Source organism: Myotis yumanensis, unplaced genomic scaffold (assembly GCF_028538775.1).
Source record: "Myotis yumanensis isolate MYYU_CA2020_CCGP unplaced genomic scaffold, mMyoYum1.0.hap1 SCAF_3, whole genome shotgun sequence".
Classification (NCBI taxonomy): Eukaryota; Metazoa; Chordata; class Mammalia; order Chiroptera; family Vespertilionidae; genus Myotis; species Myotis yumanensis.
In genome coordinates, this window is record NW_027223754.1 from 23,065,614 (window position 1) to 23,080,234 (window position 14,621).

The 14,621-nt window shown below is 36.3% G+C and overlaps 1 protein-coding gene across 5 annotated transcripts in view; it reads right to left on the reverse strand.

Moving 5' to 3' along the window:
* NSD3 (nuclear receptor binding SET domain protein 3) overlaps positions 1 to 14,621 on the reverse strand; it is a 118,067-nt gene that overhangs the window by 60,908 nt on the left and 42,538 nt on the right. For all 5 annotated transcript variants that reach the window (XM_070408410.1, XM_070408414.1, XM_070408412.1 and 2 more), the window contains exons 3-5: positions 10,035 to 10,106; positions 9,423 to 9,585; positions 144 to 298 (exon numbers count right to left, since the gene is read on the reverse strand). In XM_070408410.1, the coding sequence (XP_070264511.1) occupies positions 144 to 298; positions 9,423 to 9,585; positions 10,035 to 10,106 (390 nt within the window). The remainder of the gene's footprint in view (positions 1 to 143; positions 299 to 9,422; positions 9,586 to 10,034; positions 10,107 to 14,621) is intronic.

Genomic DNA, 14,621 nt, shown 5'->3' on the forward strand with positions numbered 1-14,621 from the left:
TAAGTTATTAAATTGGAATACAAGGAATGAAAAGAAGAAGTCATTCTAACAATTGTCTGAATTCAAGTATTAAAAGTTCTACTAAATTATGAAGTCCTTTAAAAACTATATTTGATTGATAATGTTAACATGTTGTCAATTACCTTTTGTTTCTCAGAGTGATTGCTGGCTTGTTTGGTTGCCTCTGCCAGTAATTCTTCATATTGTTTATGACCTTTATACTCTCGTACCCGTTTTTCATGTACCCATGCCCTCTCTGGTTGGTTGCTAAAAAATTGGACGTGATATTCCCGGGCACCTGAAAGTAAAAATCCTTATTAACCATTTCAGAACATATGCATGCACATATACTTTGCAAAAAACATGAACCTAAGCTGGTTCCCTAGTATTATTCCCATTAAAAGCTGTAGTTTTGCAACAGGAAATGTTTGCTTGACATGACAACTTAGCATACTTTCAATGGCAGTAGTTAAAACACATGTCAGTTCCTCAAACATCTTTCTGTAAAACCTTCACACACATTTCAAGTACATCCTTTTTTCTTCTGTACATACTAGAGGCCTGGTGCACGAAATTCGTGCATGGGTAGGGTCCCTAGGCCTGGCTGGTGGTCAGGGCCAATCTATGGGAGGGCCCTGCTGGCACTTGCTTTGGCTGGCCTGGCACCGCCCGCTTGCCAGCCCCGCTCCCACTGCCACCGCTGGTCGCCTCCCTCTGCGGGGCAACCCGTGGGGCCCCTGCTGGCACCAGCTTTGGCTGGCCTGGGGCCTGCAGGGTGGGGCCAGCTCCTGCATTGAGCCTCTGCCCCCTGGTGGTCAGTGCACGTCATAGCGACCGGTCATTTCGCCATTTGGTGGATTTGCATATTAGGCTTTTATTATATTGGAGGATTTGTGCTGTTGGAGGCAACAAAGGAGGCCTACTCTTGGACCCTGGCAGGCATACGTGCGGAGGGAGCCGGATGCCGGCATGGAGATTGCCCGCGACCTCTGGGACGGAATGACACCAGCGTTCTAGGTATCTAGTGGTGGCTTGGTAGGAGGGGGCCTCACGTTTACAAACATGCCAGCTGTACGGAAAATGCCTTCACATGGATGAAGATCCTGTTTGAGGGCAATTTATCTTGTCTATAACCTAGGTCAGAGATTTTCAACCCATGTGCTACAAAATTTTTTAAAGCATGTAACTCGTCTTCCCTTAGATCATCAAATAAAAAATGACAAGAGTCAACACACACACACACAAATGAAAATTGTAGTTTTGGGTTGTCCAAAGATGTAATCCAATATTGACCAATTATACACCTAATAGTTACTACAAAAATCACCCCAAATGATTAAAATTAGTATATCAAGGTTTAAAAGAAAACCATAAATTCTGCTAATTATCAGACTTATGTTGGTTGCAGTTTATTTTTACTTGCCTCAAAACTTTTTACAAACAAATCTGAGTTAGATAAATAAATTTTCCTTCAAAAAATGTATAACATCTTTCCTGGACTTCTAAAGCCAACTACTGGTCAAATTGCTTTTCTAACTGTGTAAAAGTGTGGTATACAGACTTGGGGTTAAAATAGGAGAGGCTACTAAGACTCTTCTAGGGATTCTGTGAGGTCAAACTATCTTCATAAAAATACTGAGAAGTTACCTATCTTTTTACTATGCTGACATTTGCATCTATATTGCAAAAGCAATGGCAGAAAAGAGTGCTGGCATCTTAGCACAAATAGAGGCAATGAGTGACACCAAACTAGTATCATATTCTTCACAGCCATATACTGGCAGTTAAAAAAAAAAAAAAGCCAGATTTACTTCATGTCCTTCATGAAGCAGTAAAAATGATTAATTTAATTAAATCTCAATACCTATCTTTTTAATATTATGTGTGATGAAATGGGAAGAAGGCATAAAGCATTTTATATATATATGACAGTTATCTAGAGGAAAAGTACTTATATGATTGTTTGAGTTGCTGCAAGGTGAACTGGCCACTTTTACACAGAATAACCTTTTTACTTGAAAGAATGACTAACAGAAGAAATATGGTTATTTGAACTTGAGCATCTGGCAGATATTTCTTCAAAAATGAAAAAAAGCAAGTTTGTCACTTCAAGGAAAGTGGACATTTGTTGGCAATAATAAAATGTGGTCTTTCAAGTAAAAAGTAGAATTTTGAAAAAATTCTGCCACTAATTAGTTTTCCAACTTCCCAATAATCAAATAATTTACAGATAAAATAAAAATTTCTAACTAATGTGATTTTTAAAAAAATATATATTTTATTGATTTTTTACAGAGAGGAAGGGAGAGGGATAGAGAGCCAGAAACATCGATGAGAGAGAAACAGGACCAGCTGCCTCCTACACACCTCCTACTGGGATGTGCCCGCAACCAAGGTACATGCCCTTGACCGGAATCGAACCTGGGACCTTTCAGTTAGCAGGCCGACACTCTATCCACTCAGCCAAACCGGCTAGAGCCTAATGTGATTTTTTAAAATATCTATAAAGAAGTGTGTCAACATTTGAAAGGCATGTATGACTTAGTTAACCAATATTTTTAAATGGCCAATCTATATATGATGTTACAAAATCATGAAAGGTTGAAGATCCATTCAAAGTGCAAGACAGAACCAATGGATTTTAATGTAACAAAGTACAAAAAGTTTATCAGTATGATTTCAAATTCCACACTGTAATTAACACAACATCTGTTGCATTTTGGTGTAAAAACAAAGAAATATATCCACAATTCTATGAAAAGGCTACTAAACAATAAAGTACTCTTCCATTTACATGTACATATCTGTGTGAGGCCAAATTAACTTTAAATACTTCAACCAAAACAAGAAGTCAGAACAGCTGAATAAAGAAGCAGATACAAAAATCTAGTGTCTTCATTTAAGTCAGACATTAAAGAGATTTATAAAAATGTAAAACAGCCCTGGTCTGGTGGCTCAGTTGACTAGAGCATTGTCCCATACTACCAAAATGTTGCAGGTTCCCAGGCAGAGCACATACTTACATTGCAGGTTTGATCCCTGTCCGGGGCATGTATGGGAGTCAACTGATGGATATTTCTATCTCATATTTTTCTCCCTCCCTCTCTCCCCACTCCCTCCCCTTCTTCTCTCTCAAATCAATAAACATCCTCATGTGAGGATTTTTAAAAAAGTAAAAATACCGTTCTCATTAATTTGTGAAAAGTTATTTTTCATCAAAACACAATAACGTATAGTGAGTTATTCTAAAATAAATTAGTAAACACTTAAAACTTTTCTCAGCTTTAATTTCTAAAGTAAAATAAATAGTAATAGATATAACCCAATATGAACAAAGCTTCTTGGAGTCCTCAAATTTTAAGAATAAAAGGGACCCTGGGTCCAAAGCATCTGAGAAGAGTTGCTGCAGAGTAGTGCTACTCCGAAAATGTGGTTACCAGAATAAGCCAGTCTGTGACAAAATAAGCACAAAAGTTAAAAGTGGGCATCTAGAACCTATGATAATTTGACATTGCTGTGACACATAATTAGAGACCTTATACTCTGTATTTTTTGGAGAAGGAGGCCTATCATTTCTCTAATAGTTAATTTTAATGTATTTGATAGAAATATTGGTCCATGGTAGACTAGAAATGAAAAACAACAACAACAAAAAAACTACACCTTTACCAAACATAGTTTGAAAAACACTATTCTAGAGAAAGTCTCAGGTCAACTGAGAAACATAGCAACTGATCTTTTTGGGGAATCCAAGATAATTCAGGTAGAGAGAGACAACAAGCAGATCCTGACTAGAAAAATGTAGGTATTATGCCTAAATTGAACTAAGTTATCTGAAATCTATTAAACCTTAGATTTGAAGAATTTTAATTTTATCAGACATTAAACAGATTATATAAGGAATTCTGAAACCAAATTAAAATTTTATATGAAAAATAGCCTCTAAGAGAAAACATATACACAATTCGGATTTCTGTATGTTTTAATCTGAGAAAGAAGAGTGACGCACAGATTCTATTATAATTAATCAAAGAAGGTTTATCAAAAGTCCAAAGGTATTGAGGGACAAAAACAGAAATATAACCTAAACCAGGGGTGGGCAACCCCTGGCACACGTGCCAAACATGGTACACCAGTAACTTTTGCTGGCACGCGAAACCCTCTCTTATAATCTTCCATTTACAATTTTTCCCTTAATATCGACTTTTTTATTTTTCAGATAAATTCAGTGTAGGTGCATCTTAGATAAATAAATAATTTTACATAACAAGTTATCTTAAAGACCATTGACGAGAGAGGGGAAGAGCAATTTCTATGCCTCTGCCTTAACTCTCCCTGCCTTCCTAGATCCGACCACAGTTTTGGTTTCATCCACATACGCTTGTGAATCATTGTTCTCAGTGATGAATTTTGTTAAGTCTCATAATTGGAGTAGCCTGACGGATGAAGGTAGTAGCTCGTGCATAACTCTGAAGGTCATGAAATATAAACCTGATGTAAAATCTGTCATCAGTGATGCAGCAGCAAAAGTCCCACTGATAATATCAAACGGAGTCATAAAGTTTTCTGTCGGACTATCAGTGTACATGTATACATTAAAAAATAAATGTATTTTTCATCATCATATACTGTGTTTTTGTCGTTCGAATAAATTTTATTATTTCTTCAAGGTTTTTCACATACGTACACCTTAAGAGATATCAAGTAGGTGTAACATGTTCTCAAAAAATTAGGGTTGGCACGCAGAAGAATTTTTGAGTCAGGGATTTTGCTGGTTTTCGCACACACTCACAAAAAGGTTGCCCACCCCTGACCTAAACTAATAGGTGAGTTTGAAGGATAGGGTGGTGAGTTACAGGGTTGAAAGATCATAGGACATAATCTATTTCCAAGATTCAGAATTATTTATTCAGAAGCAAACAGACAATCCCAAAGGACTTGATAGTTAAAAACTAAAACTAATATATAACCCAAACTCATTTTACTCTTTATTTTCAACTTTTTTATCTATTAAATCATTTACTATGGATGAAAAAAATGAAACTATGTGCCTCTTTGTTAGTACTTTGCTTCCTGTTGTCTGGAAAACCATAAAATAAAAGTGTAAAACTGAAAGACCTGAAAGATTGAGAAATAAGCATTTCTCTCTCTGAATAATGGACTAAATTTTCCAATAGAAAAATGTTGAGGAAATGTTTTTATATAAGAAAGATAATATAAAGTTAAAACCATCCAGTTTTAAACTTAAAAAATATATTATGATCAAAAGTTACAATGGGTATAATGTGATACCATTTAAAACTCAATAAAAATGTTTATTTTCATATCTATTAACTACACTTACACTATGCAGAGAAAAAGAATTACTCTCAAACTCTTAATAGTACTTACATATCTGGAGGACAAACTATGGACACCTCTCACTTCTGACCATATATATTTTTGTATTGTTATAAAGAGAAAAAGCATTTCATTTTTAAACTTAAAATGAGACCTAAACAATGAAATACAACTTAAAATAGACATGTGATCCAAACATCTTTTTTTTAAAATTAACTTTCATTATTATTATTATTACTAGTGGCCTGGTGCACGAAATTTGTGCACATTAAAAGGGGATTAATTAGAGGAAATATTTTAATTTTGCTTTTTCTATAATAGAAGTGTCAGAGATGAAAAAAAATTAGTAAAATGTATATGAAAATCTTCCTCCTGTCAGAGTCTGGGGTGCTCTGCAGGACCCAGAGTCAAGTCCCCCGCCCACCCACGGTGCCTCAAAATCACGGAAGACCCAGACCCAGCTGGCCCCACCCCCATTGGGCGAGATCCAGACCCAGCCAGCCCCACCCTTGTCAAGGCCCGCCGGGTGGGGGGTGCAGCTTCAGAGCCCCTGTCAAGCCCTGCCGGGCCGGGGGTGTGGCCTCAGGTCCCCTGGCGCCAGGGTGGAGGGGTGTGGCCTGAGGTCCCCTGGCCCAGCACCAGGATGGGAGCATACCTTGAGGTCCCCCGTCAAACCCCACCAGGCGGGGGGGTGCGGCCTGAGGTCCCATGTCAAGCTCCATTGGGCAGGGGGCGTGGCCTCAGGTCCCTTGGTCCGGTGCCAGGGTTGGGGGTGGGAGGTGCAGCCTGAGGTCCCCCGTCAAGCCCCACCGGGCTGGGGGCGCAGCCTCAGGTTCCCTGCCCTGGCCCAGTGCCACGCAGCCTCAGGTCCCTGCTGATTGCTCCTTAAGGCTCATTACGGGAACTCGGCCTCCGCTGTGGGTGCAGCCATCTTGTGTTACGAAAACCCTGCCTCTGCTGTGGGTGTTGTGATGGCATGATGGTCAATTTGCATATTCCCTCTTTATTAGATAAGATTTGAATATATTTTTATTGATTTCAGAGAGGAAGGGAGAGGGAGAGATAGATGAGAGAGATAATACTGAGGGAGAATTACTGATCAACTGCCTCCTGCATGAGCCCGCAACCTGGGCATGTACCCTTGACCAGAATCAAACCCGGGACCCTTCAGTCCGCAGGTCGACACTCTATCCACTGAGCCAAACCAGCTAGGGCCAAACATCTTTCAACATGCTCCTGCAAAGAATTTTAAGGGTGAAATTTTATGTAAGAAAACCTTTAAGAATACACTTCCAATGGTAAGAATCTGACTAATAATAATATAGAAACCAATGATTACTATATAAAATCAAGGCAAATTTTAAAGCAGTTTAGATAATAAGCAACACAAAATGCTTCACAGGCATCATGTGTGCTACATAACAAAATTAAGTTTTATGCTGTGTTTTTTGATTTTCAGAAAACTACTTCATTTAAACCTGTACAGCACAGCCATACAATAGAATGTTATTTTGCAATAATAAGGAATGAAGTACTAAAACACACCACAACACAGATAAACCTCTAAAACATTATGCTAAGTCAGTGGTTCTCAACCTGTGGGTCGTGACCCCTTTGGGGGTCAAACGACCCTTTCACAGGGGTCGCCTAAGACCGTCAGAAAACACATATATAATTACATATTGTTTTTGTGATTAATCACTATGCTTTAATTATGTTCAATTTGTAACAATGAAAATACATCCTGCATATCAGATATTTACATTACGATTCATAACAGTAGCAAAATTACAGTAATGAAGTAGCAACGAAAATAATTTTATGGTTGGGGGTCACCACAACATAAGGAACTGTATTAAAGGGTCGCGACTTTAGGAAGGTTGAGAACCACTATGCTAAGTGAAAGAACCTAGACACAAAAGATCACATAGTGCATTCCATTTATGTGAAATGTCCAAAAAAGGCAAATCTATAGCAGTAGGAAGTAATTAGTGGCTGCTTAGGGGACAAGGGAAGGAATGGGTAGTGACTGCTAAAAGATATGGGATTTCTTTTTGGTTGATCAAAATGTTCTAAAATTAGATAGTGGTGGTGGCCACACAACTCTATAATTATACTCAAATCACTGAATTGCACACTTTAAAAGGGTGAATCTTATAGTATGTAAATCATAGCTCAAGAAAGCTTATTATTTAAAAAACTACTGAAGAAAAAAAGAAAATTTGAAATATAATCAGAATAGACATTTTTAAAACCTAAATTCTGAGATTTCTGGTTGCCACAAATAATACAAACAAAATCAATTTTTCCTCCACTTGAAGACTGCTCAGGAGGTACCAGACCAGACTAGATTAATTCATAAAACTAAATTTAAATATGTCCTTTGAAATATAGATGAGGTATAAACTGTGCTTTCATTTGCATCCTATAAAAAGGTGAAATTAGCAGGTTCTCATACAGTAATTAAATGTGAAGGTCTTTATATAACCTCAAAAGGATGCTTTTCTAAGGGGAGAGAACTGAAGAGTCACAAATCTCACATAATATATCTTAGCATCCTCTGGAGGCACAGATACAGACAGGCATTGTTTTATTTAAGAAGGCTTGGCCCTCTTGGAAAATACTTGTTTCTTTAATCTCCCTCATAGAATCAGTTATAGATTATTAAATCTGCAGAGATTACTAGTCCAACACCCTTTTTATATAAATGATGGTACTAGAGGAGAGGGTATACAATAAGATTTGAGACTCAATTAACTTATCTGAAACGTAAGAATAACAATGGTATGTACTTTATAATGCTGCTGCTAAGAGGACTGCATAAGAAAATATACAAGAGAACTGTTTAACACAGTGTCTTACACAGAAGTAGATGTTCAACAATTTTTTTCTTGCTCCTGCCCTACTGATGCTTTCAGTTACCCCAACCTTTAATAGGCAGGTTATAATGACGAGATGATTGCCTTCCTTACCAGGGCAGATTCCTGGATGTGCAACATAAGAGTTACAAATATGGTTGATTCTGTCACAAATCTGACTCACCAGACTTAGACTCAGACACTTTTTCTCCTCAGAACAGTGAACAGGGCTCTGGCTACTACACAAGTCTATTCCAAACGCCATCAGTAACCTAATCTACGTGTTTTGGTCAAATCTGGGAGCAGGAGTCGAGAAAAGTTAGAACACATCTTTTCTTAATATTTAATATTCCTAAGGTAGGATTTGATGCTACATAGCTAAATTCAAGCTATACTTCTATGTCATATTGAATATATAAGAATATCTCAGTAAATGTAGATTCAAAAATGGAGTGGAGGAAGAAAAATAATCCTGCAAAATTTATCAGGATGAAAAACACTTATCTGGCTAAAAATGCCTATTAAAGCTCATGTAAGACATCTTATAGTTATCCAACTGCTTTCTTTTAGAATTCATATGAGAGGTCAGATTAAGGTCTTTTTTAAAAAAATGTGAAAGAAATTATAAAACAAATATTCCTTGTGTGAAAGAAATTATAAAAATTTCTTTCTTCATATTTAACACTAGAGGCCCGGTGCATGAAATTCGTGCACAGAGGGTGGGGTGTGTGTGTGTGGGGTCCCCTCAGCCCAGCCTGCACCCTCTCGCAATCCGGGACCACTGGCTCCTAATCGCTCAACTGCCTGCCTGCCTCATTGCCCCTAACCACTAGCCTGCATGCCTGATCACCCCTAACTGCCTCTGCCTTGGCCCCTGCCACAGCGGCTTCGTTCGGGATGACGTCAGGAGGGTCGTTTGGCTGTCCGGTCTAATTAGCACATTACACTTTTATTATTATAGATTCCTAAGGTAGAGCCTCTATAACTGATATAGTCCTTTTAAGAGAAAACAAGGACTGTATCAGTTATAGAGGTTCTGTCCGTTAAAAAACCCTATAATAGAAGTGTCCTTAAGTGTTTCACTGGTTAAAAACTGATGTAGATGTGCATATTTTGATGTCAGATCATATGTCATGTGTGTATTCTTACATTCAAATACAACATTTAAGATTCACTTTTTCCTTTCCAACCTTTTACTTAATATCTATTTATACCATTTCTTACCTCTTGTGTTAATTTTGGTATGAACCTCAAGCTGGGGATCGCTTGAAACCATACAAGGCCACCAAGGATAGGTTCCCACCTTCGACCAAACAAGATCGCCAACCTGGAACTTAATGCCAGCAGACACTTCTGTTGTTGGAACAGAAGATAATATTGGCTGAACCTGTAGGAAAAGGTCATAAAACTACATCAGCAGAGAAATTTTAAAGAAGAAACTATGTACAAAGTACATTTAACATGCTCTCCATGTAGAATTACCTTCAATTATACTTTTACCTGATACCTGCTATCCATAACTAACAAAAGGGAAGAGAGGAGAAAAATAATAAGCCCAACTCCAAATATTAAAAATAGGATTGATGATTTCTATTACCACATTATAAGGTATCTTGAGAATTCACAAAACCTATTAAAAAGTGGTTATAATTTTGGAAAGGAAAATAATTCACTGAAAATATCTTCCTTTTAAACCAGTTATAAGATTTATTTCAGTATAACTTCTAAAATAAAGAAGTATGGACTATAATGTGTTAAATGCGTTGTAATCTAGTCATTCTATTTTCATCATCTTATGCCATATTTGATTAGACAGTATTCATTAAAGTAACTCACCAAGGTTTCCTCTTTTAGTACCGGTTCTTCTCTTGGTTTTTCAGAAACAGGATCAACCCTCTCATTTGGTCTCTACATGAAAAGGTATAGGGAAAAAGAATAAAATGGTAAACCAAAGAATAGTGGTATACACACACACACACACACACACACACACACACACACACACACACACACTTACAAAGAAAACTAAATATAGCAAAGAGAATAAAGGACACTTATTAACTGGATAATGTAAAGAGTAAGAATACAACTTATGCAATACTTAATGCTATGTCTTAACAGTCATTTTCTATTCTACACCATAACTATACCTCCCATCTATTTTATTACTTTTAAAACTGAATTTCTTAATTTGCTTGTTTTGGTGTTTGTTTGTTTTTTAAACCTAGCAGGGAGCAGAAAAATGAACACTCTGAAATTGCTAAGATGTAGCTTGGATTTTTTCTGAAGAGCAATTTGGCAAAAATGTATGAAAAGCATTAAATTTTCAGACTCTGAACCAGCAAATCCACTTCTAAAAACATATTGAAAAAGCATATATATATGAAGATATACACACCAGTGCTATTTGTAAAAGTGAGCATTAGAAACAGTCTAGATGTTCAAAATGTAGAGTTTGTTAAATTAATTGTGGTATAACTAGACAGTAAAATAATATAAATACATTTTAATATGACATGAGAAAATAAAAACATAATGCTACTTAAAAAGAGCAAATTGCAAATTTGATGTTTCTCTCTCATCGAGAAACATGATTCCAACTTTGGAAAAATAATTTTTATGTGCACAGAAAAAAAAGACTAGAAGGATACCACCACATGATGGAATAAGTGACTTTTTGTGTGTGTGCGTTTCTGTATTTGTCAAACTGTCTATAATAATAATAAACATCATGTTGCTTTTCTAATAACAAAACCCACAAGTCTGTTACTTAAAAATGAATTTCTACAATCCTTGGGGAGGTAATTTAAAAGTATCTATCAAAATTCAAATTATGTACACTCTTTAATCTCCCATATTTTAGGAACCTATTCTACAGAAATACAAAAAATGAGAAAAATCTAAGCAGAGGGATGGTAACTATAGAAGTGTATCATGTCAGTAATCTACTTGTCTACCAACATCTTCCTACTTTTTATCTGATACACTGTACACCAAATTGATAAAAGCAGTTATCTTTGGGAAATAAGATTAGGAAAACATGAGGGAAGAACTATACTTTTGCATTATCTGCATTTTCTGTAAAAAAGCAAATTACTTTTGTAATGTAAATTTTTAAAAAATCTCTCACTTGTCAAAGAACAGAATTTAATTTAGATGGTTTAGAAAGAGGAATATATCCATCAAATAAGGTCTTAACTCCATTAAAAAATATAGCTAATTTTATTTTTTTATCCTCACCCAAGGATATATTTATTGATTTTTTAGAGAGACAAAGGGAGGGAGGGAGGGAGGGAGGGAGGGAGGAAGGGAGGGAGAGAGAGAGAGAGAAGAGAGTGAGAGAAAGAGAGAGCGAGAGAAAGACATCGACGTAAGAGAGAAACATTGACTGGTGACCTCCTATATTTGCCCTGACTGGGGATTGGACCCACAACCTTTTGGTGTATGGGACAATGCTCCAACCAACTGAGCCACCTAACCAGGGCAAAAAAATATGGCTAATTTTAGAAGCTACTCAAAATTCTCATTCAATTAATTAAAGACATTTAAAACACTGTTGTAGCCCTAACCGGTTTGGCTCAGTGGATAGAGCGCTGGCCTGCGGACTGAAAGGTCCCAGGTTCGATTCCGGTCAGGGGCATGTACCTTGGTTGCGGGCACATTCCCAGTAGGAGGTGTGCAGGAGGCAGCTGATCGATGTTTCTCTCTCATCGATGTTTCTAACACTCTATCCTTCTCCCTTCCTCTCTGTCAAAAATCAATAAAATAAAAAAACAAAAAAAACAAAACACTGTTGTAAAAACAAAGTTTTATTAAATAAAGCTAATTGTAAAAAGATTTTTAATTGGTAGGAAATTATAAGCTAGACTAATATTATATCCCCAAGCCCAAGTATTAATTGTTCATTCAATAGTGCCCACAACTTTCCAGGAACTGTTCTAGAAGTTTGGTATACAATAGTGAAACAGATTGTGATCCCTGACCTCATAGAACTCTACAGTTGTGTAGGATAGACATTAAACAAACAAAAACACAAGCAATATACTAATACAATGTAAATATATGAAGAAAAATAATGGTGTGTGGGTGTGTAGGGCAGTGTAAGGATTTGGATGTGGGTGTGTATATCTTTAGATACAAAGCTCAGGAAAGGCCTCAGAAAGTAAATTATAATCTGAAAATCAAAGGAAGAGGAGTTAGTCTAGTAGAAAGTGGGGGAAAGAGCATTCCAAAAAGAAGTGGCATATGTGAGGTCCCTGAGGTTAAAAAAAAAAGGCAGAAATTTTAAGAAGGCCATTACAACTGACTTAACTGCCCCAAAGAGGAGAGAGGGTACAAGATGAAAGTAGAGATGCAGGCTACATTACAAGGGCCTTGTAAGCCATGTTCAAATGTTTTATCATCAGTGTAGCGAAAAACCACTGAAGAGGATTAGGTAGAGAAGTAACATGCCAATTTGTTTTTAAAAGATAATGTTAGCAGTTATATGGAGAATATTTTGGAAGGAAGTAAGAGGAGAAGCAAAACGTTTAATAGGAGGTTAAGAAAAATAATGGAAATGGCCCAGGTGAAAGAAGGTACTAGCAACTTGTTGATGGCATAAAATTAGCTCCATCAGATGCATTTGTGGTAGTACCCAAAATATCTAATATAATAGGACACACTCAACTGAGCAAGGAAAAAAATATCTATGTTCAAAAGAAAAAATGTTTTGCCTGATCACTAGTGAAATAATAAAGCAGTTTAGAAATACTGTTCACATTTGCATAGGCCCATTAGGTAGCTTCATTTCAGTCTATAGGTGTAGCTTACACCTTAACCTCGGTTTCTCATTCTCAAGCTACAGCAGGAACACAGGGCCACTTAAGAAGCAAAAATGTAGTCAAGAAAGTGAGTCATCCTCCCCACATTTAATCTTCATGATGTTTGGGTGTAAGAAATCTCTATAACTCTTTTAGAGGGCAGATAGGTAAGGAGTAACTAATCTTTGCCAAACAACAGAATCTTACTATTGTAAGAACTGGTCTGAACCCCATTAGCTTTTTTCCCTTTCTGGATTAAGGACAGAATTTCCTTCAAAACTTTTAAATTACTCAAATGTCTTATCTTTATTTAATTTTTTGTTTTGTTCTAGATTATTCGTGTTTCCTTCAGGCTGGCTTGAAATACTGTTAAAATCACTTTCCTAGAATTGATTTTTTTTTTTTTTTTTTTTACGCAGTCATTTTAAAAGAAAACAAATGGCAAGGGAGAGAAAGAGAACCAAGAAGATTTATTCCAGCTTTCAAAACCATATAACTAAAAGAAGGAAAAAGAAGTCAAATAAAGATGCTGCAATGATAGAATAGGAATACTCTGCTCATACATTGGAAAATGTGCTAATGCATGAGCAAAACAGAATTATCTAGGTGGCATTTAGAGATCTCCAATGAGCTCAAAAGAAAGGTAAAAGGATAAACCAAGAGATAGCATAGTAACACAAAAGTTAATTAAGGAGAGAAGTTTTTAAGACAAAATGGTCAAACATTTAAATTCAAGAAAAAATAAGAAGCCAGAAAATGTCAACAAATAAAATCCACTTTCTTTAGTTGTTCAAAGGATAGATAAGCTTAAGAGTAATTAAAGTCCAGTAAGGGCAGAAAATACCTTTTTGGTACTAAATTTATGACTTTATGTATATACCACTTTTTCATATTTTAGTTGATTCCACATGGAAAGATCTCTATTCCAGGAAAGAATCACAGGAAGTTTCTTAAACAGGAAAAAAATGTTAAGAGAGCAGCTGAAACAAAATTACATTATTCTAAATACTCCTCTTTAAAAATTTGGTCTATTACTTTTATTCAAACCCAAGCAATTTATTAATATGAATAATATGCATCAAATTTGGCAGAATTCAAAACCCTTAAAATTTTTCAAAACATTAAGCAAAATCCTATTATCTAAAAGAACCAAAAACTTACGTCAATATTTTAAGGTGAAAAGAAAAATTTTAAAAATATTTGTATTGATTTTTAGAGAGAGGAAGGGAGAGGGAGAGAGAGAAACATCTGATGTGAGAAAGATCGATTGGCTGCCTTCTGTAGGCCCTCCTACTGGGGATCCAGCAGCAACCCACACATGTGCCCTGACGTAGAATTGAACCAGCAACTTTTTGGTGCCCAGGATGACGCCCAACCAACTGAGCCACACTGGCCAAGGTGAAAAGAAAAATTTAAAGGCAAAATAAATTGTCCATTTTTTAATTTTCTGAATAACTGCTTAAGTTCATAATCTTAAAAACTAAAAAATATGTACAAAAAGAACATTTTACATGTGAACAGGTTCTAAGAATTTTAAGACCTAATACTCTGAGGCTAGAAAACTAAATATAACCCCTAACGTAGTGCTAATGGGACTGAATCAGCTCTTTGGCTTTTTATA